General features: G+C 44.5%; 1 protein-coding gene across 1 annotated transcript in view; it reads left to right on the top strand.

The window, feature by feature from the left end:
• Positions 1–49: 49 nt before the first annotated feature.
• The window catches only part of ALDH1A3 (aldehyde dehydrogenase 1 family member A3), a 34,176-nt gene continuing 6,465 nt past the window's right edge, over positions 50–27,760 (top strand). Inside the window, exons 1-10 of the mRNA XM_042039822.1 lie at positions 50–194; positions 3,559–3,663; positions 9,143–9,283; positions 11,483–11,612; positions 12,838–12,899; positions 15,763–15,891; positions 18,208–18,321; positions 20,711–20,813; positions 21,777–21,961; positions 26,932–27,096. Coding sequence (XP_041895756.1) covers positions 96–194; positions 3,559–3,663; positions 9,143–9,283; positions 11,483–11,612; positions 12,838–12,899; positions 15,763–15,891; positions 18,208–18,321; positions 20,711–20,813; positions 21,777–21,961; positions 26,932–27,096 — 1,233 coding nt within the window. The 5' untranslated portion in view covers positions 50–95. The remainder of the gene's footprint in view (positions 195–3,558; positions 3,664–9,142; positions 9,284–11,482; positions 11,613–12,837; positions 12,900–15,762; positions 15,892–18,207; positions 18,322–20,710; positions 20,814–21,776; positions 21,962–26,931; positions 27,097–27,760) is intronic.

Below are 27,760 nucleotides of genomic sequence, written 5' to 3' on the forward strand. Positions count from 1 at the left end.
GGCCAATGGGGGCGGGCGGGCGGCGCGCGGGGCGCTCTTAAGGCGGCGCGGGCGCTGTCAGCGGGTAGAAGGTGCGCGGGCTCGACGGCGGGGCTATGGCTGCCGTCAACGGCGCCGTGGAGAACGGGCAGCCCGACAAGAAGGTACCCCCGCTGCCGCGGCCCCTGCGCAGCCTGGAGGTGAAGTACACCAAGGTGAGCCCGCCAGGCGTGGGGCGCTGGGCTGCGGGTGGGCTTTGCCGTGGTGTCGCCGATGCTCGGTGGAGTCAGGGTGGCGGTGAGGTGTTATATTCAATACGAAATTTTCACCCTCAGTGTTGTTTTTCTTAGCTTCTTTTATTCCTTCTGCTGTCTGAGATAGTAGGTTTTTGGGGGTTTGAGGTTGAACAAGCAGCTGACAGTGGTGTTTCTAATGGAGCAACACTTGCCCCAATCCTAATGCCCAAAACCTAACTTTTCCTTTTCAATAAAATAACCCCACCAAAGCTGTTGCACTGCCCCAGGTGCCCTGGGCTCCTCGCCCTGGTGCCTGACACCATCTTCCCCTCCCAACCCACCCGTGAACGCCTCCAGCTCCCTGCTGGTGCTAAGCAAAATCCGATTTGGATGGGGTGAGCCTGGGCAGGACGAGGAGGGCTTTATCCCTCAGGAAGCCGCTTGCTGGGGCTGTGTTCAACCGTCCTTGACCCACAGCTCCCCTGCGGGGAGGTGGCTCGGTGCCAGTGGTGGGTCTGGGTGGTGCTGAGCACAGGAAGCCTGGAGCAGGTCCAGTGTCCGGCGGGACTGGGCCTTGTGGAAAGGCTCTTCTGTGAGACTGGAGCCGTCCTGTAGTTCTGTAAGAGGAGCGGTGCTCATGTTGATGACTCTTCATCCCAACTCCATGGCCTCCCCACGGGATGAGGGGCCGGGCACTGAGCCCACACAAACCCTCCCCTCTCTGCTCACCATTGTGCTTCCCTTTAAACAGTTGCTCCTGACCTTTTGACATAAACCAAAGGCTCCTGAGCTTGATATCTCTGTCCCTCAGAGGTGAGGCTCGTGTGGAGCTGAGCAGGGCTGCAGAAATCCCTGCTCCCAACGCAGCTGTAGCTCTGCGATCACCAAGTTGCTTTTTGTTCCACAACAGCCTGACCCTGCTGCCTTGCACAGTGGGGAAAGCGTCCTGGCTGGTTATGCTGCTGTGGAGCCTTGACTGCCATAATTTCAACTTCATGCCTGGATTTAAAGAGCTGGAGGGGCTGAATGAGTGTGTTACTTTTGCCTTTTTGTATTAAAAAAACAGAATTTGAAGTTCCTTCCCTTGCACTCAGAAGGAGTAAACAGCTATAGCTTATCTGGTGATGTGTTGATTTGAATTATGCATCCAAAGTAGTGAAACAGATTAGCAATTAGGAGTAATTACTGGACTGGATTAATTTTTAACATCCCAAATTTATCTACTCTTGATTTGTCAGATAAACTTGTCATTTAGCAGCAAATTGGATCTGCAGCTGCTGATTGCAGAATGGCGTAATGCTTCACAAATGGCTCTTTCCTGTGTCCAAAATGGACACGGCCATTTGAGTTCTTCTTAAACATCCAAATGCTCTGGTTTTTGTTATTTTTATTGTTGTGAACACTTTTAAACACTCCTTAGGGATCTTATCCTGCAGCCGTGTGTGTTTTAAAACACGCAGTTTATGCTCCACAGTTTTGCCAGAGACTGTGAGCGCCGAAAGAGTCAAGGTAGTATCTTTAAAGTAGAAACCACCGTAAATTAAAAGTGTGAGTCTGATGTTTGATCTGATGCTCCTGGTGCATCTGAGAAAATAATGAGCAGTGGTCAATTTTCATAAAACTGTGAGGGGTTTTGTGCAAGCTCTGTGTTTCACCAGATGTTTACAGCTGACAGAACGCTTCCCTCTGCTTAGAGAAGATTTTTTATTTTTGGTTCTACCAGTTACGGGGCTGGGGAAGAGGAAAAATTTTTTAACAAAGATCTTACTTATAGAGCAGCTTAGTGCTTGTCATGGGTACGTGATGGAAGTGATCCGTCCACAATTCCTTGTCTCAGATTCTGGCTATGAAGCATGAACTGCTGATATATTATTCGATTTCATTTCAACTCCTGGCACCAAAGACTTGGGATATGTGATGGATTTCCAGAATGAAGCCAGTGTATATGCTGTGTTTAAAACAGTCTGATCCTGTCACTCTTGTGTTTTACTACTTGGTAGGAAAATCACTTTCCCATGGAATTAGTGTTGAATGCAAAGGAAAAATCAGTATCCTTTGCAAACCTTAGTGTGAGCATATACCTGATACTGTAATTTTACAGTTCCTGTTGTATTTCCTACATTTATAATACGACTTTTCTTCATTAGTGAAACACAGAAAAACTGAAGTTAAAATGTGTAAATGTTAAAATGTAGCACTTGGATAGCAGTGGTAGTTTGGGAGCACTGGTGTCTTAAACTGAAGTTAATATTTCTAACATTGTATCTTTTCTTGTGAGTTCCCTTGGCAACATTTTTTGTGAAATTTTCTTTTTCTCTGCCTGTGTGAAACCGGCGGGTCCAGCAGTGCAGCTTCTACGCCAATTACACTTCAGCTGCTTTATGCAGAAATAGTAAGAAAAGGTCCTTTCAGGAAAAAAAAGCTGCCTAAGGAAAGAAAACTATGACCCAAAGCAGTGGGAATTCCAAATGTAAGAGATGCAACATTAATCTCCTGGTGGTGTGTAGAGACTCATAAACAAGATTGCAAATGTGGATGGCTTCCAAATAAAAGTACTAGCTTACAGCCACTAGCAGGCTACTAATAAAGATTACTTCATCTAATCTTATTTAAAGTATATTTATAAAATATAACACTGCCAAGTCAGATCACAGCGTGGATAAGATGCATGCTGAATCAATTAATTGGATATAGGTATTCATGCTCTGTTTACAGTGAGTAACAACACTCCAGTATCTAATGCATTTTCAGTTACGCAATGCTGGGACTGTTTGTTCTTGCTCTGGAAATGCAATATTTTGAAACACTTAAATCTTGTCACAGATGACTCCGAGTGACGTGGGAGGCTTGATCTGGCCTGTGACAAGGCATGGAGGGGTAGAAGTGAGCCAGAACCCGCCTCCTCTGGACATGGCGGAGCGGGAAGCAAGCTGTGGAGGTAGCCCAGGGCAGGGCACAAACAGCCAAGTAATAATTGTACAGTGACACGTAACAGGGGGCTCCTTTTGCCTGACCCATACAAGTTTCTCTTGGTGTCTGCTTGCTATTCCCATTGGATGTATTTCAAAAACTGCCCATTTCTCACTGCCAAATCCCAGTGTTGTACTGTGTGGGACCCATCCTCTGCCTTCCTCTGGCTCAAAACTACCTGGGTGCACAGAGCTTGTAGAAATGCTTCTGTACTGCCAGCAGTGGCCCTGGGAGAGAGACTGAGTATGCTCGACTCTGCCATGGATGGAAGTTGAAGAGCCTTTGGACCTTTGAGGAGCACTTGTGGGTTTTTTTTCTTTATCAGTTGTTTTTCTTCCTCCTGCCCATCCCACTCCCCTTGCTATCTCTTCAGATATTTATTAACAATGAATGGCATGAGTCTACAAGTGGAAAGAAGTTCCCTACCTACAACCCTTCAACGCTGGAGAAAATTTGTGACATTGAGGAAGGAGATAAGGTAAGTGTTGTTGGACAAGCAGTGTAAAAGATATTTTTCTGGGGATTTCTTTTTGTAGGGATGCACACAGAGGAAAAACTGGCTTTTAACAACAACATCCATCTGGCCAGACTGAGCTGGAGGTCTGGGACACTTGATGTGCTGCTCAAGAATTACATGGGCTGGGTGACATCAATCCTGTCCAACTTGTCAGAGACACTTTCCCTGGTAGGAACTGGCTGCTGAACACTGTCAGAGGAATGAGATTAAGCATCATTCTTGTGGCATAGACTGGAAGGAAACAGCCAGCCTGAGGAAGTAGCAGTGATGGTGTGTACACATCCCTGACAGGACTTGGGCCCTGTGCTGGGGGTGGTTTATACACCAGCTGTAGGGCAGCTTGTTGGAGACACTGAACTGAAACTCCCCCTTTTTTAAATGCAGTCAACAAATAACCTGAGTGCTTGTGGGAATTTAAGCTCAGTCATGCAAACATTGACCTCTTGCTGCTGGAGATGTGGTGCTGCTTTTCCAGCTGGTATTGTGGGTTGTGGCAGCTCTCACTAAAATCAAACCAGTATCTCAAGAACTTTAGTAGTCCCTGTCTGGCCCTGGTGTGCTGTAGAGTAACCCAAGATGTAACTGCTTGAGTGAGGTAAGGAACAATCACATATGACACTTTTTTTTGTCCAAAGCAGCTCATTGTGTATGGGCCAGCTGGTCTGACCTATGGAAAAGAGCTGGGCCAAGATCTGGCTTTGCACAGGAAGTCATGGGAAGCTGATTCACAGCTGCTGTGCTGTGCCAGGGCTTTGGTAGCTCTTTGCTGTGGGCAGTAAGTGATGGGCAGCATGGCCATTTCTGCTTGCACTGAGATCTTTTTCTTGGTATTTAAGCTTGTCCAATGCTTGTGAGGCAGCCTCCAAGACTTATTGTCACTGGGGATCTGTGCATCCATGGGGCAATTACGCATTGAGGCAGAACCAAACATTATGTGTAATTTCTTTATCCTGACTGGGTAAGACACAACTGTGTTTAATTGCAGTGGCATGTAAACAGTGGAATTGAAGCTCTGATGCAACTGTATTTTGATAGGCAGAAACCATGATGTTATTGTTCCCTGAGCTAAGTGTCTCCTCAAGCAGCTACAGAGTATTACATGAGCAGTTTGTGCCTGCTTCTAATGTTGGCTAAAGAAAATTTTTATACAGAACTAACAGGCCAGTTTTGCAGTTTGCCTCCTTGATATTTGTCCCTGTCTGAATTCAGCTTCTAGCTTGCAGGAGAGTTGCTGTAAACTTCCAGTCAGTGGAGCCCTCTCCCCCTGGATACTCAGTACAGGTGACTGACTTCTTAGTGGAAATTGCAGCCAAGAATGTAAGCTAGCTGTGCTTTGGGTGCTGAAAGCCTCTTCTACTCCTATACATCACACCTTTTAAAACAATTTTTTGCTCTAAGTAGGTTTTTCCAAGAAACTGAGTGGGGATTAGACCTGGATCTGGATTAATTAAAACAGTCGTGGGTAACAACTGTCCCAAAGTAGCTGTTTGCCTTCTGGTGACACTTGGCCATGTCTCACTCTCTTCTGGAAAACTGAGGTCCCTGAGGCTTCCCTTGCTCTGGTTCATCCCCTCTTGGGGCTGTAACTCCAGTCTGCTGGAGTCACCACAGGAGTTGGTGAGTTGTGTTTGGTGGTGCTTTCCAGTGCCTTGTCCCCATGTGCCACTGTACTTGCTGTGCTGGCCAGTGCCACTGCAGGGGTGGCAGTTCCTGCTACTGGCTCTGGCTTCAGCTGTGCTCTGCCAGGTTTGGCTCTGGCTTCACACCAGGCTGGGAGCAGAACTCCCCTTCCCAAGCCCTGAACAGAAACCTGCCCCTCCCTGGCCACGCAGAGTGTTTTGCTTAGGCTGCACGTGAGGGGTGGAAATTTGGCATCCGATATCTAAGTGATGACAGTTTAGTCTGATGCTGAAACTTGGCCAATGCTTTATAAGCCTAGAAGCAAAGGTTTTGTTGTCCGTTCTTTAGTTACGGAATTGTCCTTGATGGGACAGTTGAGGGATAAAGAAAAGTCTGTGTGGAAAAAGAAGCCTTGAAAATAAAATGGTGACTGTTTCCACTGGATGCTGGGAGGCTTTTTACCTCACAAATAAAAGCTTAGTGTCCAACTGTTTGCCAGGTTGATAATGGAAAAGGAGTAACTCTGGTGCTGTCCTGGTGCTAGCACTTGAAGACAGGCTTTTTCCTTCTAGCAGCTTGCTGACATCTATCAAGGGCAGGGGAAAAGTGCTCCTTCCTCAAAGGAGTGCCCAGCTCAGTTGCCACAGAGCGTGGGTAGCAGGTCCACAGCTGTGACTGTCAAGTCTCTGTCATGATCATTTCTAAACAGTTCACTCTTGTGTAGATCTTTGAAGGGTTGTGAGAGGGATTTGTTCACAGTCAGCCTGTCCCCTTCAGATTGTAGTGGCAAGCTAAGGTAAGACCACAGCAGACTTGCAGTGTCCTCAATATTATTTTGGACATTTGGACATTTGGACATTTTTGGCTGTTATGATGCTGTTTGTAGCTGTTTAGAACTTGAGTTTGGAAGTTAAAGCAATTCAATGTGTGGACTGTTTGCAGGAGAGCAGGTCAGGGAACCTCTTCTGACTGAGGAACTGTGACATGCTTGTGCCCTATGTCAGAAAAGTGCCTTTCCAAAGATGTGCACAGTGGAGTCTTTTTGAAGTCAGTAGTTGAATTGAAGACAGATGGTTTCCAGTGGGTGTGCTCCATTCTTGGCACATCTCCTCACTGGAGCACTCTGGGGCACCTTGAGATTGAAGCAGAGCAAGGCTTTTTTGCAGGTGTTTTCCCCACTCACAGAGCCAGTGGGATGATGGTCTTCACCGTGCTCTGCAGCATGCTGCCAGGGCAGGAGAGAGGAAAAGAAGACAGGAGAGATAAAAGGAGCAGTGATGAGCAGGACCTGAGGTAGAGGAGGAAGATGGATGAGGCAGCTTAGAACAAAGGACAGTGTTCAGTTTGTTCAGGGGGGAAGGTATGTGATTGTGTAACTGGGGGTTGTATTATAACTCAAACATCCCAGGTGGGTATGAAGGTTTGCAGACATTTCCCAACACTGTAGAGACTTTGCAGTCTTAATATTCTTAGTTGAGCTTTTTATGTAATGCCAGTAAATCTGTTATAGATCTGAGTGGCGCACCAGGATGCGTGGATCTCCTCCTCCTGTGGTTTTGTGCACCACAGGGTGTTCCTGGCACCTTGACAGTTAGAAATCACTTTGTCACGCCTTGTGCCTACCTATTGCAACATGCCTGCAATGAACATGTCTTTCAGACTCCTCTAATGCCTAGTCATAACAGGATGGATTAAGAACGGCATTTTAGCCTTTCTGAAGAATTTCCTTGTTTTTGCTGGTCTTTCAAGCCTATTGAGGCTGTGCAGAAAGGCTCTCAGGATATCACTTGGTGGTGCTACCCTGAGGCTGTTAGGGAAAGCCTGTTTGCTTGTGTGACAGTTGACTGCAGGCTCTGAGCCACTATTTGTACCCAGAATGTCTGAGAAATGTGGTTGTCTTCATTCTTGTCTCTACAGGAGCTGCAGCAGGGCTCATGTGCTCCCATTTTCAGAGACCAGGGAAGATCTGGGCATGCACTGAAATCCTCTGCCTATGCAGCCATCTCACCCCCTGTCCTGAGTGCCAGGGTAGAGGGAAGACCCTCAGTACCGAGGGCATTGTGCCACTGCAGACCCAGTTGCCTGCACATCAATGCTCCCAGCCTGGCTGCAGACCAAATTAATTGCTGCTAGAGAAGACTTGTTTAAACCTGACACACTTATGTTCCTTTGCCTGCTCTGTCACATACATAAATATTGCCTTCTTTCAGCTTAAGTCTTCATTCCAGCAGGCAGGATGGGGAGTATATAAGTGTGCAGTGGCTGGTGGTGCCTTCTGGCTTTTGTGATGTGCCAGTCTGAATCCAGATGAACTCCAGCAGAGTGAGCCATTCAAAGGCCTGTTGTGCCTGTGGGTGATGGGCCCCAGGCAAGACCTGCCTGTCTGTGCTCAGTGGCTCTGGACACCTCTGCCTCACCAGCATCGCTTGCTGGACCAGAGCCATCCTGTGACAGCACAAGTTTCCTCCAATGACTTCCCATCTATGTGCTTCCAAAAGGGTGGATTTCTTTTCCTGACAGTGTAGGTCAGACTGTTTCAAAGCTGTGTGATCTCCTTGTAGAGGAAAGGAGCCAAATTTAATGTAAGGTGCCATTGCCTTGGGTGATGACTTGCAGTTTTGACCGTGAACTTTTTAAGGAGGCAACATGTCTCCCTACAACATTTTTTCTTGATTGAGCACCACACATCCCCCCTGTGAGGGGAGAGTGGCCAGACCTTGTTGGATCAATGCAGAGGCTTATTTCCTAATTGTATCCAGACAAGACTTGAGATAGGATATAGATGACAGCAACTGGTGAAGTGCTGGGAGGAATGATCAAGGTCTGACACCCTCCCTCCTCTCCCACCCTTTTGAGCCATATAGTGCAGTGAGGTGCAAGTTCTCCATCAGCTGAAGTGAGGCTTGGGCTGTGCCAGACCTTACATACAGCAGGAGTCTGTCCAAAGCTTTATCAATGCTTGAGGTACAGCCTTGGCCTCGTGGATGTTTGTGGCAGTGTTCCCATTGATTCCACTGGATTGGGAAGATGCCCTTGGCTTCACTTTTTAAATCAATATATGTGAGGTAAAGGGAGGAGTCCAGGGCATACCATGGCCAGAGCAAGTGCAGGAAGCTCTGGGGGTGATGGTGTGGGAAGAGAGGGAATTTGTTCCCCATCTGGTTAGTAACTTGGTTAAACAGAGTTGGATTTGGTCCAGAGGGTGGTAAAGCTGTTGGGGAGGTGAAAGGAGAATGGCTGTAAGCGTGTGTAGGAGAAATGTCTTTGTCACAGCACTGAATAACAAAACCTTTCCCATCTGGTAGAAATGTTCTGGAAATGTGTTCTAGGATCTAAGGGAGATTTTTAGTGTGTTAACTGCCTTGGCATGGGCTCCAGGGGAACTGGATGGTGGGATCTGAGCTGTAATTATTTCCCTGGATAAAATCTTGGTCTCATGGGGGATTTTCCTGCCCACACTTGTTTAGAGGAGGCTAATTCATGTAGGCCAGTGGCCTGTCATGCTTCTTCATCCTCCCTCAGTGTCACATCCTGTATTGGCAGGAACATGATTCTGGATTATTTTATAAACAAGTCAGTTACATTAAATTGCCCTTGAAAGACCCTATTGGTATTCAGACCTCAAGGTTGTTTATGAGCCCAGGCCAAACCTAAAACATATTCCCGGCTTGGATTGAAATCCAGGAGTAAAATGAAAGTGGTTTTGTTGGACAGCTTGGCTTTGGCTACCACGAACATCAACTAGGAAGCAGCCTGGGGGAGTTTCTGTGGCATTGTCCTGCTCCTTCCTTGTAACCTGAGGTTTTCTTTTGCTCTGTAGCCTGATGTGGATAATGCAGTGGAGGCAGCGAAGGCAGCATTCCAGAGGGGGTCTCTATGGAGACAGATGGATGCCCCAAGCAGAGGACGACTCCTGCACAAACTGGCTGATCTTCTTGAACGGGACAGAGTCATCCTGGCAGTAAGTACTGGGAGCAGTGATAAGCCAGCAACAGTTGGCTCATAACTCTGGTGTATCCGTATCTACCTGATATTTTTCTTTTCTCTCCTTTCATGAAGGGCAGAAGAGTCCATATAGCAGTCATGACTTTGTTCTTCTTTCTGGAGGATTTTAGGTGTCTTAGAAGGCTCTCAGTTCTTCTATATAGTTGATTTTGGCATAACTTTAGGTATTTATTGAAGTGATTAAAGATATTAATACATAAATTTTCAAAGTAATATTTTTTATTTTTAGTTTTAACAATCATTGATGTTTACAGCTGTCTCCTAGATCCTTTTTAAAAAAAACCAAAACACACCAAAACAACCAAAGCACACCAAACCATCACAGCTGACTCATTCTTTATTACAAAAATGCAGGTGGGTTTGGACTTCTGTGCAAATTCCTACCCTTAAAATTAGGGCCTGGAAAGAGATCCAGCCAGAGAAGGATTATCATCCAAAGTTTAAAATGTGCGTAAGTTGGAACTGTTTCTTTCCATATTGAATGTACTGGCTCAGGAAAGTCTCTTTATAGCTGTGAAGCTGTGTTAACTTGGACTTCTGCACTGAAAAACTATTGTTAATGATTCTGTGATCCTGTCCTGGAGGAGTCCTGCTGGTGGAGAAAAAAGGGATAAGAACCTGAGCTAAAATGTGCTCAGTTGGTAGAAGCCTTTGGACTCTGCAGGCCTTGTACTCCTTTCCAAATGGCACCCAAACATCCTCAGCTTAGGGCTGCTGTCCATCCACACCTAAGTGCTTGGATCTGAGCACTCTCCAGTTCAATACTGCACTTTTATCTTCAGAGAATGGCATTTATGATATTCCATGCTGTCAGATATGCAGGTACCTGAGCCAGTGTCCTGCTGAGGTCAGTAGGAATTGACATCCATGGGATGTGCTCAGGAGCCTGTGCCTGTGTGGCTATTTTGAGCTGGGTCTCTTTCTCCAACACATTGTCTCTCAACCACATGACAGCTTTCTCTTTCAGCAGGGCAAAACCAAAACATTCAGTTCTGAAGACAGTTCTGGCCAGCAAATAAGAGGGAAGAAAATAAAATATATATATCCATGTGTGAATAAACCCTGTTTATTTTTGCTCACTTTTTGATGTGACTTTAGAGCACCCTCCTTTGCCCTGAACAGGAACACTCACTTCAAGCTTTCTGCTGTCCTTCTGGTCTGGGAGGGCTTGTTTGGCATTGCTGTTTGCACTGCAGAAAACCAGCCCTGGCTGCCTTGGCTGAGTGCTAAGCAATGACCTATAAAAATCAGTTGTTTCAGCAGACATTCAGTGGATAACAATCCTAGCCATTCCAAGGGGAATGTCTGTTCGAGTGCTGTTTGGACCCTAATGTCTGTGGAGGATGACAGGGTATGACTTCATGTGTAAACAAAGATGTTTCAATCTACCAAGGGATAGTACTTCCTTTATGGATGTGCTGGCCATTTGCACCAATATCCCATTTAATGACCTGAGTGGAGAACAAAGCATTCCCTGAGCATTCTGTTCCTGGAGTGTGAAGGACACAGGCTCAGCCTGGACTTTGTTTAGAGCTGATCAGCACCAGTGCAGCTTCAGTGGAGCAACTTCTGCTGCGCCCTGGGCTCAGCACAGATCTGAGCCCAAAGGTTACTTTACCAGAACTCTGTAAAAAGTATGTTTATCATTGGACAAAAGAGGCTTCTCAGAGGTTGGGTTTAGGGTTATGAAGCAGGAAATAAGATTTTTTTTTTTTTTTTTTCCCCCCCTGAATTAAGGGAAAGTAGCTCTGACTGATTTTAGTGACACCATCTGGACTCCAGAACATCTGTGTTGGAAAGTCAATTAGGGTGAAGTCATGACACTCACATTGTTTCTGACCAGTGCCCCAGACCCGAGCCCTGTCTTCCACCCACACTCACCTTCTGGAGACTTCTGGAAGGTGCTCTTTCATCACAGCCCCTGAACAAAGCTACTCCTGTACACACCAGAGTTACTGTGTCTGCTTTCCCTTCTGCCTTATTTGTATTAACAAGCTCATTCTCTAAATATAAGAGGAGGGAAGAACATTCCATGTCTTCAGAACAAGGCAAAATAAAGCTGAGAAGAGGGTTCTTCAAAAGCTCTTTTTTAAGGGAAAAAAACCCCCCAAAACATTGCCTTGTCTGACAGTGCATGCAACTTGGTTTTTTTCAGACTCTGGAAACAATGGACACAGGAAAACCTTTTCTGCAGGCTTATTTCATTGACCTGGAAGGCTGTATAAAAACACTCCGATATTATGCTGGATGGGCTGATAAAATTCAAGGCAGAACTATTCCAGTGGGTGAGTACCCTCAGACCCAGTTTCAGAGCTGAGATGTGATCAGGCTTGAAGGGGAGGGAGATACATGGAAAGGCTGGCTTCTGAAAACCTGCAAAAATGGCCTGCACTTTCTTTCTATCTCAGGATGCATTTTAAGCAGACGTTTCAATATTTAACCTGTTGAGAGGGCTTTGTCAGGGCCTGGAGAGATTTCTGGAAAATAATGGGTGGGCTCTGCTTTTTTAACAGAGAAACCTTTGGTCAGAACAGTCACACAGAGAGAACACTTTGGTCCAGGTATAGAAGTTCAAATATGGTTTTGGAGAGACCAAGTTAACAGAATGGATGTCGCTGTGGCACAATGGGCAATACAGAGTATTTTCAAATTCAGCCTCTTTTGTCCCTGCGTGTGGGTGATCACGAAGGCTGTGCAAAGGACAGGCACTGCAGACAGAAATTAGTCACCAGAGGAAAGGCTCTGGAGGGCTGAGCTAGTTCAGTTTGTGCAGACAGCAAAGGCAGCCATGTCAATCATATAAACTGAGATTTGTCACCCTCATTCAGAGTGGTGTAAAGCTTTGCTTGCCTGGACACTGCTTGTTTGTCCTGATTGAGATCACTTCCAGAACCCATCATTAGAAATGTTCTTGTTCTCTGTCAGATCTTCATAATGAAACTAGGTGTTCAGCAAGAATGAATTTGAAAGGCAAATGTTCTTCCTGCTATCTTTTTGAAATAGTAGCAGCAGTATTTTAAGATGAATGGTATTACTTCAGTTCAAGTTTCATTTTTTTGTGTTTTCCTAGCAGAAGTACAATTCCTGTTACACTGAACACGATTCCTGTAGAAAATGGGTTTTAAAACTCTCTCCTTCAGGGAGAAAAGTGCTTTGTTTTTTTTAGTAGGACACAATCTGAATGAAACTTATGTTTGCTCTTTAGTGTGATAAAGAGTTATCCTCCCCTCAGCCTCAACACAGGGAGTGTGCAGAAAGAACTGAACCCTGGTTTTCAAATATTGCACTGTGACCATGAGTGGTGCTTGGCTTTCAAGCTGGCACAAGACCCGCACTCAGATATTCATCCACCTGGGATGTCCCAAAGACACGAGTCAGGATGAACACAGTGTTCTCTGTCTAACATTAATTTAGTTCTGTCCCCAACTTGTTAGTGTGCAGTTGTCTTACACACTTCCTGTAAAAGTGAGGATTTTGACTGTTTTGTTCCCTTTTACTCTCGTCTTGCAGATGAAAATTTTGTCTGTTTCACCCGGCACGAGCCGATGGGTGTCTGTGGAGCCATAACCCCAGTAAGTGACAGTGCTGGTGCCCTGCATCTCCCATAGAACTGGAAATTCCATGTGCACTCCATCCTACCCTGCAACCATTTGCTGCCTGGTTAAGCACAGCTGTTCTGCAGGGAACTCCCATCTCAGTGGCCTGATGTAGTTTCGTGTTTTACCCCCATGCCAATTGCTCTTGGCAACAGAATGCTCTGCAGTGGAAGGGTGGGTCTCCTAATCAGATGCTCTGTTGCTCTCTGAGGCTGACACCAGTCACCAGAGACCAGTCAGAGCTCTGACTCTCACACTGCTGGGACAACCATCTCAGCATTATGAGTGCTGGCTTTTTGCTGCCATGTGCTGTTGCGTAGTTTTGAGTTTTAAATCATATCCATTATCAATTAATTACATCTGGCTGTTGTCTGAGCTTTCTGGGATTAAATCTCAATGAATAGAGTTTTCTTTTCCTTGAGGTCTCATTCTCTGCTGAGGGCACAGTATGGCTAGTTCTTGGAATGCCTCCAGTGTTAGCATGTGTTGCTTGCTCTGTTTCAACAGACAGCCAGGAAGACTTTACAGCTCATGGGAGACAGAGTTTGTTCCTGTCTGGTTGTAAAATGCTTTGAAATGTGGTATCCTACAATTTCTGAGGCAAATGGTGCCTCAGAACAGATTGCTGTACCCAACAGATTCTCTGTTTGGGTACAGCACCAAGACTGCCAGAGCTCAATAAGTGTTTGGGCAATGCTCTCAGACCTGTGGTGAGAGTCTTGGAGCTGTCCTGTGCAGGTCCAGGAGTTGGAATCTGATGATCCTAGTGAATCCCTTCCAACTCAGGATGTTCTATGATTATATGGTACTTGGATCAATAGAGTTAATGGAGAATTTTGACTTTTGAGATAAGGTTAAAGACTGAAAGAAATGCATGTGAGACACTGGATTTGCTGCACCCTGGGAATACCAGGTCTGGACCAGATCCCAAAGATGTCTGGGGAAATTCTGCTTTTTCCTTCCACAGGACTGCATTTTTACCCCTGCTGGTAAGGGGACATGGTCTATTTGGCAGTGTCAGAGTGAGGCAAAGTGGGAGGTTATGAAACATTTGTCGTGGTGACTTTGCAGCTTTTCTGGCTGAGAAAGCAATGTGACTGCTGCTGAGCAGAATTTATGACTTAAGATCAAAATCTCAGGTTCCTCACACTGATCACCAGTTAAAAGGTATTTCCTGTCACACTCAGCCACCTCTGGCACTCAGCAGTGCTTCAGAAACTATCCTTTTAAAAGCCTACATGTAGGATGCTTTGGAAGGCCACTGTAGGGGACACAGTGGGACTTGTAAGATCTCAGGTTGACCCTAGGCCAGCAATAAATACAACAGAAAGTACAGAACCAAATTTGACTGAAGTTCAACACTGTGTTTGTATAAAGAATGATTGGGGTCAACAAAACCACATCTGTCTTCAGTTTACTCAGAACAAATCTCCAATTTTTTTCCCAGTTCGATCTCAGTAACACCAACAGCCTGTGGGTTTGTATATTCCTACTTGATTGAAAAAGATTCTGTCACTGTTCTGGGTATGTTTCCCTATAGCAATTAACAGTCCTCCCATTTTCCTATGGCTTGACTATATTTAAAGCAATGTTCTTAGCAAGAGAAGTTCTTAGGAAGAGCAGCATATGACTGATTTTTGTCCCAAGGTGATATCATGAGGCAGCCTTGGAGTCCTTTACTGTTACTTTCACCAGCCACTCGGCAGCAGAAAGCTCCTAATGGAGCTATTTCATGCTGTGAAAGTGTAGAGAAGTAGTGTAGGTGTAAATGGCTCAAGCTGCACAGTCAGGCCTCCAAGAAAACTTAGGAGAAAAAGACAAACGGGCAAATTATGGGATGTGGCTACTGCAGAAGATCACTGAAATGGAACAGGTCTGGGAAAAAGGCTGAAGCAAGTTGAAGAATAACACTTGAGACTAAATTCTGCTTTGTCTCAGGGTAAGAATAGAACTCATGGCTCAAAAGCTACACTGCTAATTTATTTGTAAGTGTGAATTTGTGGATTCCTGACATACTTGGCTTCTTTGTTGATAGCTGAAGGCCCTTGGCTTGAGTCTTGACAAGAAGTCCCCTTGCTGTTGGCCTACTTCCATCATCCCTGAAGCAGCATTAATTATTTTTAATGAAGAAATCCTTTCTGCTGCCAAATGACCTTTCTGAGATTCAGTGTGAGCTAGATTTTCCACTTCTTGCTTAGACTCCAAGATCCACAAATACACATGACCATGAAAGAGATTAGCACAGAGAAAACTGATGTGGACTGTTCCTTATTCCAAATTAGAAAACTAATTGGAAAGGAACAATCTACAATATGAAGGGAGTATAAGATCTCCCCTAGATTTCCATGCCTGAACAACTCACTGCAGTTTCCTAGTTATAAAACTGGAATTGAATGATATTATATAATTCCTAACTACTCAGCCAGTGCTTAATAGAGGAAAAATCAGGGTTTTTTTCAATGAGAAGTTGCACTCTGTAATTCCCCACATACAGATGCTGTACAGAATGCATCAGGAAACTGCCTCCAACACAGTTTCTGTGAACAGCCAAAATCCTACACAAAATGTGATCAAACTCCTTTAAAGAATGAGGTCACATCATGCAGAAGGTTGTCCAACGTACAGGATTAGCGTGAGGACTGCCAGCAGTATTAGGGATCTCAGGGGGAAATCAAGGAAGTCATATTCCTTAGTCCAAGCAAACACAGTATTATAAACAGACGCTTCTCTTTGTGGCTTTCCTCCCAGTTCCTTTCCTCCCCGAGCTGGGAAAAGGCTGCATGGAAGTGAGTAGGTGACTGTGCCAGGCTGATCTGACCAGTGACTTGTGTTCTTGCAGTGGAACTTCCCCCTGCTGATGCTGGTTTGGAAGATGGCACCAGCGCTGTGCTGTGGAAACACTCTGGTCATTAAGCCAGCTGAACAAACTCCACTCACGTCTCTCTACATTGGCTCTCTGATCAAGGAGGTGAGGAAATCCAAACAGCCCATCGAGGTTCTGTTCTCTTAAGGTCATAAGGAAGGTTGTATTTTGAATTGGCTGTCCAGATTTTTAGGTTTTAAAGATATTAAAGCCTCACAAAGGAAAGTGAGAACAACCTCCGTCTTCAGTCTTTTTTTACAAAGGCCTTTTTGACTGGCTGGGAGGTGGCAAACATCACAAAACCTGTGCATTTTTCTCCTTTTGCAGGAAGCTGCAGAGAGAAAAAATGATGGTTTTATTCCTCTGCCTTGTCTTCCCCTCTCCATAATGAGGGAAAGACAACAGCTCAGTTTTATTAGACAATGGGACAAAAAAGAGTGTGATTAGACAGCAGAGTCGTGTTTGTTGTTTTTAAGCGGGATAATTCAACCAAGACAGAGTGCCCTGGGAAACAATTCCTCATCATTTCTGTGGTTCATAGAAAAATTTAGCTGTGTCTGGCCTGTAAAGTCAACTGAAATAAAGGCAAGATGATAAGTTGGGATTTAAAACACTGGTTTAGGGCTTGTCAGGTAGGATCTTGTGTGCCAACAGATCTGTTAATTGCACAGAGGGGGTGGGAGGTGCACAGAACCTTCCAGCACTGCTCCAGTACATCGGCTTCCTGTAGCTATGGATGTGACTGACTGAGGAAAACTAAGAGAGTTGTAGATGGGCTTTTGCCTCTCAGCTGGAAGTCTGTTTGTTAGGCTCAGTCAAATGATGATTTTGTCCTTTCTTGGCTTAGCCTGGGAGGAGATAGAAGGATATGTTGATAATTGACACTTAGGGCTCTTCCATCAGGAAAGGAAGTGGAAAAATAATACCAGTTAAGTATCTCCTACAGTTACTTACTTGGCTTAATAAGATTACACAAGGTGAGTGAGTACAGGGTGCAGTTGTCATGCACCACTGCTTTTTTTGACTCTGACATGCACCTCCCCAAACACAGGCATAGCATTCCCCCCCAAAAAACCCATTCAATTCTGGTAAAATTAATTTTTTTCAGCTGAAATGCTAAGCTTGCTGCTTCTCACAGTTGTCATTCAGGGCACAAGTGTAATTAGAGCAGAATAATTTTATTTGAAGATGCTCCTTTCTCCACCCAAAATTAGCTAAATTCTTTGCAGTTTTTCAGAAAAATAAGTTAAACTTTTTTGGTTTTCATCTTTAAAAGGATGCAGAAGATGTTACCACACGCACAAAGCTATGTGTCACATTCAATGAAATAATTTTTGGCCAACCAAAATATTTTGGCTTTCATTTTTGCTGAAAAACAGAACAAAACTTTTTGGCTCAGGGTGTTCTGAACCAATTTTTTGCTTCTTTGTGGCTTTGCTGCTGACTCCAAACACCATTACTTGCACAATCTGACATGCAGTATTTGCTTGAAAACTCATTAGCTAAGATGCAAACTCCATTAAATGCACTTTTGTCATTGTCACATCCACAGGAGAAATGAGACTGCCCTTCCAATTTATGAAAAGGAAAAACGGGGGGAAAAAAGTCTTATGAGGATAATTTTTTTGCAAGACAGTACATGAACAAAAGCTTCCTTTTTTTCTCTATTAAAAAGAAATGCCATTTATTGAGATTTTGTATTAAAAATTCATAGGAAATGAAGCAAATGTGTTACATTCTGCAATTCCATCATTAGAAATTGCAAGGAAAACAACCTTGTGCTATCAGTAGTAGGGGAAGGCTAACGTAGAAGAGCAGTAATCCTTGAAACTCCTGTTTCAGGAAGTAAAACCAAACCAGTAAGTCCCTCAGTTCTCCTTGCACTAGAATTTCACCTGAAGTTTTGCCATTTGTCTGTTTTGGCAAAATTACTAGTTGGCTAATCTAGGTAGTAAATGTGGTGGAAACTTGCATAAGTCTTGTTACCATCTGCTTTTGTACTCCTGTTTTATTAGCCCCATCATCTAGTGAGGTTTTACTGACTTCTTAATCCCTCTGGTCCCTGAAGAACCACAAATGTCAACCTTTGTTCAAAACAAACTTTCATTCATTTACCCCTTGGCTGCAGCTGCACTGCAGTAGCTGGGGGCCAAGTTTGGCCGAAAGACTCACTCTCTTTTGACTTGAAACTGGGACTTCTCCAAGAATTCTTACTGAAACTTGGCATTTCCTAAGCATGGCTGTTAGTTTCACCCACATCTACTCCAGCTGGTAGCCTGCTGCCATGTCACTAGAAAGCCTGGAAAACATGGATGTATCTGGTAAGAGCTCAGAGGAGGATAGTACAACTAATTCAGCCTTCCTGAGAAATGAGCTGTGCTCTCAAATTCTCTACATAGCTGTTTTTAACCTCTGTTTCAGGTGGGTTTCCCTCCAGGTGTGGTGAACATTGTGCCTGGCTATGGCCCCACAGCTGGAGCTGCAATTTCTACCCATGACAGCATTGATAAAATTGCTTTTACTGGATCAACCAAGGTAGGTGATGGATTTCTCATAGACACCTGCTGTTCCTCTTTGCATTCTCTAATAAACTGTTATCCATACAAGACTGGACCTATGAAATGTCAGCGATTTCTGTATAACCAGCAGTTTTTCCATCACATTCCCTGTGATAGGATTTCTGAGAAGTATTTGATATTTGTCTAATTCATTTCCTTGTGCTTTTAATAACCCCCCATCTCTGAAAGCTGGGTTTTGCCAAACCACCGCATTTCTGTAAGTAAAAGGTGCTCTGACATAAGGCAAGACAGTCTACAGGGCAGGCTGGCAGTGACTTAACATCATGTCATTGATCTGATGGAGCTTCTGGGCATGTTTGCCTGCCAGTCCTGCCCTGCAACTGGAAAACATGTCAGTCAGAGCCCTGAACAATTCTTCCTGGGCTTTAGTTACCTCTGAGGAACTAGGACTTAAATAAAAACATGGCCTCGTGCCCACGGTCTTCTCTGCTGACGTGGAGGGGATTAACATTTGAGCTTCATTCTGAGACCTGCACAGTAAAGCACCTTCCATTTAGCTTTTTTTCCCTGTAAATAGATGTGTCTGACTTGTTTATGAGAGGGGTGGCAGTGAGACCTCTGCACTATCAATCACCTACAGCCATCCTCTTCCATACCTATGTGGGAAAAGTGCACATGGCTTGGCCAAGACCATGGAATTGAGCACAGCTGAGACATGCAAACAAATCTGACTGCAGTAATCACTGCTGAAAATTCTCAAACAACAGCTTGCTTAGAAAAGTGAACATTTTTCCTCTGACTGCTTTATATATTTCTTGCAGTAGATCTGCACCTTCAGAATAGAGGCAGTGTCCAAAGAATGGAAATGATCACACCAGTGGGGGCAGCTTCAAATCAGTCAGGCAAATTCAGTTTCTTATTTCTTTGAGGAACACTATTCTTGTTGAACATTTGCTGAATTCATCCATTCTTATGTCTGCCCTTGTAATTGCAGAGTGTGATGTGAATGTATAATGATGACAAATTACCTTGAAAGGTGTTCTTGGTCTGTAAAGGTAATTCCAAACACTCAAAAGCTGCAGCATTTACCAACACTACCATCTAGTGGCTTTGTGTACATCCTAACTGCTGTGCCTATCCCATAGGAAAAGGTATGCTAAGCCTCTGTTTCTGTATAGGGAACAAGGGAACAAACAGAATGCAATAAAGTACAAGTTCACAGTGAGCTTTTACTCTCTTGATAGTTGGTCTAATCTCAGTTTACTCAGTTACATGCTTCTCTTCAAGTCCTAGATCAGAAACTTTTAGCCCAGATGAGACTTTAGCTGAGTGAAAACAATAGAGCTTATAGACTCATCCAGCCCACATGTGTCTGTTTGGGTTTTTAATGAAAAAGGAGTATCCAGTGGATTAGTGGCAGAAGGAAAATCTCAGCTGCTGGAGCCTGTAGGCAAAAAACTCCTGTAGACACTGTGCTTGTCTCCTAATCCATGGGTGTGCAGGAAACACCAAGGGAGACAGAACCTTTGCTAATGCATGTGTAATTTAAAGTGTTTTCTTCCCCCTCCACCCATCTGTGAGTTCAGCTGCATCTCTGCAGTATTTGCAGCACAATGCTACTGTTTCTGAGCCAGGAAGTGAAGCTAATTCAAAATATATTTTGACTTAGTTATTAAGCCCCAGCTTGGGCTCAGTGCCAGCTTGGAAATACTGATCTTAAACTCTACAAGAATTTTCCCATATAGATCTCTTCTCTTAGGTTATTAACTTGCTCCTCTTTGGCCAGCCAGCCTGTGGTAATGCCTCTTGCAAAGCTAGGATGCACTTATTCCTGCTGTCTCTAGGCCTAAGCTCTGAGTGACTAGAGATGATCTCTCCTAAGTTCAGGAGTCATGCTCAAGTTAAAAGGGCAAACCATGCGAAAGGCAGACCTGTAATTGCCAGCCAGTTGCCCCATGCTTTCCTTGCTCACTGTTCCACTCCAGGGCAAGAAATAAAGGTAAGGTTTCCATGTGCAAAGGTAAAATACAAGAAAACAATTATAATATGAGTAAATTCAAATATTACATTGCACTTAAGAAATTAACCTGCCCTAACAACTAAAGGTCCTAAATAGTTTTAATTCATACTGTTTCTAACAACGTTAGATTACTAAGTTCTGAAAGCAGAGTAAATCCTTCCCTTCAGGATACAGCTATAGCTCTCCCACATAGCCTGTCCTTTCAGACCTGCCTAACTCAAACCTTAATTCTGGGGCTGGTAGGAAACAGCAGTAGGAAACTCAAACCATTTCAGAGTATTCTCCCTGTTTCAGCTGCCATCCAGGCTCTTCCACCGTTGTTGGAATCACACTTGAGATTTTTAGGGGAAACAACTCATGTCATCTTTGTGTCTCACTGATACAGGTTGGAAAACTGATCAAAGAAGCTGCTTCTAAAAGCAACCTCAAAAGGGTGACATTAGAGCTGGGAGGGAAAAACCCCTGCATTGTGTGTGCAGATGCAGACTGTGAGTATGGGCAGCTGGGTGTATTTGCTGTAAGATGCTTGAGGGTGGTGGGGTTTGTGTGTCTCTGCTGTCCTCTGGCAGCTCACAGGGCTGATGTTTCCACCCCAAAGGCTGGAGGAAACCTCTGTCCAAAGGCAGGATATAGTTCTGCATTCCTAGAGCTCTTCCCCAGCATGGGGATCATTCCTATGGCCCATGTTGCCCTCCCTGGGGATGGCTGCAGTTGCAGGTAAATCTTACACTTGTGTGTTTGCTGTTTGTGGGCTTTCTCTTTGGTTGACAGTGCTGCAGAGCCTGAGCCAAGCACCAGGGAAAGCAGTTTTCTGCAAAGCAGCCTCTCTGCAGGGATTCCTGTGTCAGGGGAATTTTGTAGAACCTGATCTAATCCAGCCTTCACCTCTGTCCTGGTGGTCTGCAGGGCTCATGTTGTGTGTTTCATTGTGATTTTATTATGTGACTGAGTACTACTAGGAGATATGTGTAACCTGGGACCACCAAAATGGTTGGAAAATCCTCTCCAGTCCTGCACAGCACAGGTTGAAAGTCAGAGGCAGCTGCTGATAGTGAGCATTGCAAGGATCTGGCCAAAGCTGGCATGCTGCTTTCCGAACAATCAGGACTGAAACTTGCCTTTAAGAACCAATGCATGGTATCAAGGAATCCACATTTGTATTTCCACAGCAAGAAAAACTGGTCACTGCCTTCAGTGAGTCCTTGTGGGAGAAAGTATCGGGATCTATGGCAAACTAGACCTCAAGACAAAAGGCAGGAAGGGGGGTGGATACAACAAAAAATCTGGTTTGGGGGCAGTGAGGCCCTGTGAGTGCCTTCAATGGGTGTGGACCATTGTCAGCATTTTTAAAGGAGGTTTTCCAAAGAGAAAGCTAAAAAACAAGTCTGGAAACACTGGAATGCTGGAACTGTGCGTGTGGTAATGCTTTTCCCTTCTGGGTCATCTCGCAGTGGACTTGGCAGTGGAATGTGCCCACCAAGGCGTGTTCTTCAACCAGGGGCAGTGCTGCACAGCTGCCTCCCGCGTCTTTGTGGAGGAGCAGATCTACCCTGAGTTCGTCAAGCGCAGCGTGGAGTTTGCCAAGAAGAGACTGGTTGGAGACCCCTTTGATGCCAGAACTGAACAAGGGCCCCAGGTAACTGTGTGTCTGAGAGCAGTTGTTGTTTGGTTTTTGGTTGTGGTTTTGTTTAATTTTCCTTGTGTAAATATTATCCTTACGGATACGGTCCCAGCAGAAGTGCCGAGGGGTGAGTAATGTATCGTGGCTTTATTTTTCCTCTCTATTTTAAATATCAATTAATCACAACTGTTGAAATGTTATGTTGTAATTTTTTTAGAAACACAAATGTGTTTAATTCAGTTCTTATCCAGCTTTATGGAAGGGGCTGTCTCCCTGGTACAGTAATACAAAGCATGTTGCAGTGAGCCATAGCTCTGTGCAGAAGAGTGCAGCTAAATGGCTATTCAGCTCCTTGGCTGTGTGGGTGATGACAAGTAGTTAGAGCCCAGAGACTCCTGAGTCCTCACTTTCCCTCTCCTCCTCTGCTCCCTTTCTGATCCTTTGGAGAAGTTTCAGCTGAATTAGAAGGAAGAAACATGCCAAACTGCTGTCAGGACCAGCCTCCTCAATACTTCCAGAGCCTTCCTCTTAGTTTTTCCTTTTGAGGCAATCTGAGTTGTGCTGGAGAACTCTGGGGGAAGATGATCCTTAGGTCAGATCTTCTAACAGGCCCACTGTTTGGTACCAAAAATAAAGTAAGATTCCCAGAAACCAATAGCCAAGGCCTCTTTTGCTCTGTACTGCACTGTGAGTTTTTCTTCCTTGATGCTGTGTGGGTTCCCTCAGAGAAGGGGTGGCTCTAAGGACATATGCCTCTCATTATCTGGATCTGAATATACACATGATTCATGCATGGCAAAACCTCATTATTTGTCCTCTTGCATGGGGAATAAGTTGATGTACATCCCCTGCTCATACTGAGGCTACATCTAGCCCTGTAACTTGCCTAGAAAGAGATTTCAAACTGCTCAGCACTCTTAGAAAAAGAATACCATGCTGAGACTTGCTCTAGCAGAGATGAGCTGACCCTCAAAGCGGTTTCATGAGAACAGCTCCTGAATCTATTCAGTTGTGAGTTTTAAAAGGTGAAACACCCTGCAGTGATTGGAACATGTAGAACTGGGCTGTTTGTTACAGTTCATCTGTGTTCCCAGCCCTTGCCAGGCTGTCAGAGCACTTCCCATCTCTGGGATCACTCCTGTGGCTTAAGGGAGACCCTTTGCATACACAGCTGTAATTAAGGATAACAGTAATTTGGAATAGCAGTGTCTGATCAGATTTTAAATATGGCCCATCTGTCCTCTTTCCCTGCTCTGGCTTACCTGTTACACTTGTAGGAGAGAGAGCACACCCACACACACCTGAACTTCTGTGTATGCAATTGTCAAGGCCAGGATGGGAAGGTGTTGAGGGAGTGGGAGGAAACTGTAAATCCCAAAGCTTTTATGTGGTTGCCAGTTCAAAGGAACAACCGCTTCCTCTGCAGCTATGGTTCCTCACTCTCTGGAGCCTATGTTGTGGGCATATACAGAAACTTAAGCAGAGGAGAGAAATGATGCAGTGTCACAAGGACTTAAAAATACCTCCGAAAGTAGCAAAGATTCACACCTGCCCACAAGTTACTCTTCAAATGTAAAGCTTCCAGATATTTTTTTCCCCACTGTCCCTGAAGTAACCTGCTTGGCTGTGAGGGTTTTTTTTAACTTGAACTGATGGATAAGGGACGAACCACCAGGAAAAATTTGTCGTCTTCATCTCTCCCCATGAGATGCTTCAGATCCAGCCTGATGCTTTCATTCTCCTTTTGTGTGGGTCAGGGTGAGGATATGCAACAGCATTACAACAATGCTGCATAGATCCCATTGTGGGATGGTCACTGGCTTAGAAGCCAACAGGGGGAAGGGGTTAAAGCCAGCCTTTAGGCTGACAGTGGTTGTAGCCCATTATCTCTTTGGTCCTGCATCAGCTGCAGGTGATGACAATCCTGTTCCACAAGAACTTGAAACTCATGTAAGCTAGTCCTGGCAAAGTGGTCCTATGTGTAGTTGTTTGTTCCTGCATTGCACTGTGCTAGATTGGGGAACTGGTTGATTCAGGTCTAATCCAGCCTTTTTGGAAGTCAAGAAGAAAGGTTTTACTCACGTCAGTCCCCTGATGTGGATTACTGTTCACTGGCATGGATGCTCGTGGCATGGCAGTGGGGAAAAGATTGTCAGCCACATATTGGGTTATGCTGATATAAACTGTACTGCTCTGATTAAAATTAGGTCAACTTTAAACAGTATTAAATTTAGACAGAAATGAGGCATGCTTCTGATGAGACTTCTCCAAAACTCACATGTGTCTGGCAGTGCTGACTGGCTGGAATTCAAAGGACACCACAAGAAACCTGAGGGGTGATCAGGACTGTTTGAGCAGAGTGCCAACCTCAAATGCAGACCAAGGGCAGTTTTTAACTTTGGATTCCTGGGAGCTGTATCACAGGAAGCAATAAAGTAAATCTGCACAGATGGCAAACTGGTTAACCAGTGCATTATACAACTGTGAACAGCAAACAGCATTACATGAGACTAACATCCTGGGGTACTAGAACAGTGATTAGATTAGAATAAGACTAGACTAGTTTTGTTATTTTAGAACCCCACACAGTGGGATTTGTAGATTGTAACACCTAACCTACAGAAATAAAATAAGCACTAATGATGGCACTTGTTAGCCAGGAGCTATTCAGCCCAATGCATATAATTTGATTTATAAGACAGTGAATATTTTTCCTTAGACTGTAGACATGCACTTCAGGATTAAAGTGTGAAAATAAAACATTTAAGTAGAAAGGGTTGTTTCCAACAGTCTGTTGGACCCAGTTGTGGGCTATTTTGTAGGACTACAAACACTACTTTTGGACATAGAAAAAGTTCTCCTTGTAGTTTTGACTGAAATGAAGCAAGAGATGAAGATTTGGGGGTTCCCAGATTTTCAGTATTGCAGTGATCCTTAGAAGCTGCCTTCTCTATTGAATTAGATGAACAAATAGTAGAATTTGCTTTACCAGATCATGTGTTTTTAATTGAATTCAGTGCTTGAACCATAAATAATAGTGGAGTAGGGGACAGAATTTAAACAAGCCTTGCAAGCTCTAGTTACAATGACAAACAGTTCCACCCTTGCATGTCATTTTTACAAATGTTTTCTTTCCCCAGTGTCTTTTCATCTAACTGTAGTTTGCCTTGCAACAAGTTACAGCTGTATAAATATCCTTGTTTTGTTTTCTGTGATGTGAAGTGGATGGACTGGATTGGTCTGGATTACAGAGATGCCAGGATGGAAAGCACTTGCAGATATTTTTGAATTATTTGCACTTGGCAACTAAGCAACCAGACAAATAGACAATGTGTATGACACCTGCCAAACTCAGTGTGATACTGTATCCTACAGGAGGGCACGCAGTTCCTGGGGCAGTAGCATGAATTGTGTCCTTAAGTAGCACCTTAAAACACGAGAGAACACAAGCACTTAGAACACACTGCCCACAGTGCATGTGATACACACACATCTGTTCGCCCTGAGATGTGCTGGGCTCTGTTTCCACTGTGTACCAGAAGTACCTCAAGGACACCCTCCTGCAGCTTTGATATTTGTCTAAAAGCATGAAAACTTGGATTGTGTGTGGCCAGGATTAACTAGAGACAGGATATAGTCTGTAATCTGGAGGAGTCAAGTGTGGAACACTCCGTGTAAACAGTCCCAACTGGCAACTGGCCCTGCTGAAATAAAACCAGATGCCTAGGCAGGGGGATTGAGCCATACAAGCATCTGGAGATACCTGGCAATCAAAGTAACCCCCCAGGCTTCCAGGACACCTTGTACCAGTGGGTGGAGCCTTTTATTTAATCACCTCAATAAATTTGTTGAGGTTTTTGTTGAGTTTTTCCTTTTAAAAACATCACCATAAATCTTTTACCATCTCCAGCCTGCTGTGATGAGGAGTTTCATCACTTAATTACACGTCATGTAAGATGTGTTTGAAACCTGCAGTTCTGCAGTCCACTGCTGCACGTGGAGCATGGAAGAAGGAGCATGGAAGTGCTGTGGGCTTCTGCACCTCTTCCCAGCACAGGACACACTGTGCTTGTGGACTACAGGATGTCTCCTCCGAGTCCTAGTGCAGCTGTGCAGCTTCAGGGTCCTGCCACTGAACTGGCCTTTCCCCACTCCTACGGAAATCCCTGGTTAAAGGCTAATGACAGCAGCACTCACTATTTGAGATTACTCCATATTTAGGTGGGGGTGAGGAGGAGATAGACAAGGTTGGTAGTTAAAAGTGAGGCTGTGGCTCCCAGTACAGAGAAAAAAAATGCAGGATTGTACCAGTCTCTAAGAACTGTGAAAAGTTATTCTGATTTTAAAAGCAAGGCTTTGGTATAACAGTTCTGAAGTAACCCCACCAACAGGGCTTACCTTTGAGGCTGTTCATGTAGCATGCAGTGTGGAAGGAGGTGGAGGCAGAGCTTGCTAGGTTCCTCCAGAGGGGGAGAAGGAGCTGTGGGTGAAGCTGCACAATGCAGCAAAGTTTATAGTTCTTATACCCTGGTTCTCCCTCTCCTGTACTGATTCTATTGCTGGTCAGATCCCTTGCTGAGCTTGCTAGTCCATCTCAGACTGTTCTCATACTGCTACTGAGATAAATCTGTGCTTGGAGAAGGTCAGCAAATCCCAGAGCTCAAGTGAGTGAGCTGTGGGAACACATATCCAAAACACCCAGGAAGGGAAAGTGGGGAGACCCTTCCATGTAGCAGCAAACTATTAGATTATATTAAACTGTCACATGTCATTTCACCTTCTGTTTTCTGTGGCTCAGGGCTATGCCCATGTGCTGTCTTTCTCCCTGCTCGATGCCTGACTGCCACATCCTAAACTGAGCTGTAAACTGACCCAGTTTGACAGTGCCCTGCAAACGTGCCCCTGGGCCACATTCCATGACTCCTCTCTGGAACCATGATAATAAAGGTGCTGCTCTCTGTTTCTTTTCCTTTTGTGTCTGACAGATTGACCAAAAACAGTTTGATAAAATCCTGGAGCTGATAGAAAGTGGGAAGAAAGAAGGCGCTAAGCTGGAGTGTGGTGGTCTTGCCATTGAAGACAGAGGACTGTTTATAAAACCCACGGTGTTTTCAGAGGTCACTGATAACATGAGAATTGCCAAAGAAGAGGTACAAATCACCTAGATAAATGCTGCTTCAGAATAAGAAATAGTGGTGATGGAGGGGGTCTGTCTGCATCCTTAATTTTAAATATAAATAACTGAGTAAAAATAACTGACACTGTGGCAAACTGGAGCAATTATTTACCCTGTAATTGCCAGTGACAGTGGATAGTGTAATGTGTGTTCTTGCTCCACTACTTTGTACAGAAGGGGTTGCTTTATTGCAGGAAGGTAGGAAAATAACTTTGGAACCTTATCCTGGTAAGGAACAAAGGAATGGACACTGAAGTTCTCTGAAGCAGCCTTAGCATCTGAAACAATCCCAGATTCCATTCTCATGGCAAAATCCCCTGAGACTGACTATTTCTTTCCTATATGAAAACATGGTCAAAGCCAGCAAAGTGCAGATCTAATACTCTGGCTTTCATTATTCATATGCAGAAATGTTGAACAAGCTGCATGTGATTAGATCCTGTGATATTCCTTTGAAATAAAAGTTAATCTACTTTTCATCATGTTCCCTAATGGAAAATAAGTAGTTGCCAAAGTCTAACTGGCGTTTGTATTTTATAGTTTAGCCTAGTGCTTTTTATGGGGCTGCTTGCTGTTCACTCCTGGCAAGATGTTTAAATGTCTCAGATCTGCCACAGAATCTCTAAGGAACCTGGGAA

This window comes from Corvus kubaryi, unplaced genomic scaffold (genome assembly GCF_017639235.1).
Source record: "Corvus kubaryi isolate FWS band 111438036 unplaced genomic scaffold, C.kubaryi_AGA036_p1.0 37394, whole genome shotgun sequence".
In the NCBI taxonomy this organism is placed as follows: domain Eukaryota; kingdom Metazoa; phylum Chordata; class Aves; order Passeriformes; family Corvidae; genus Corvus; species Corvus kubaryi.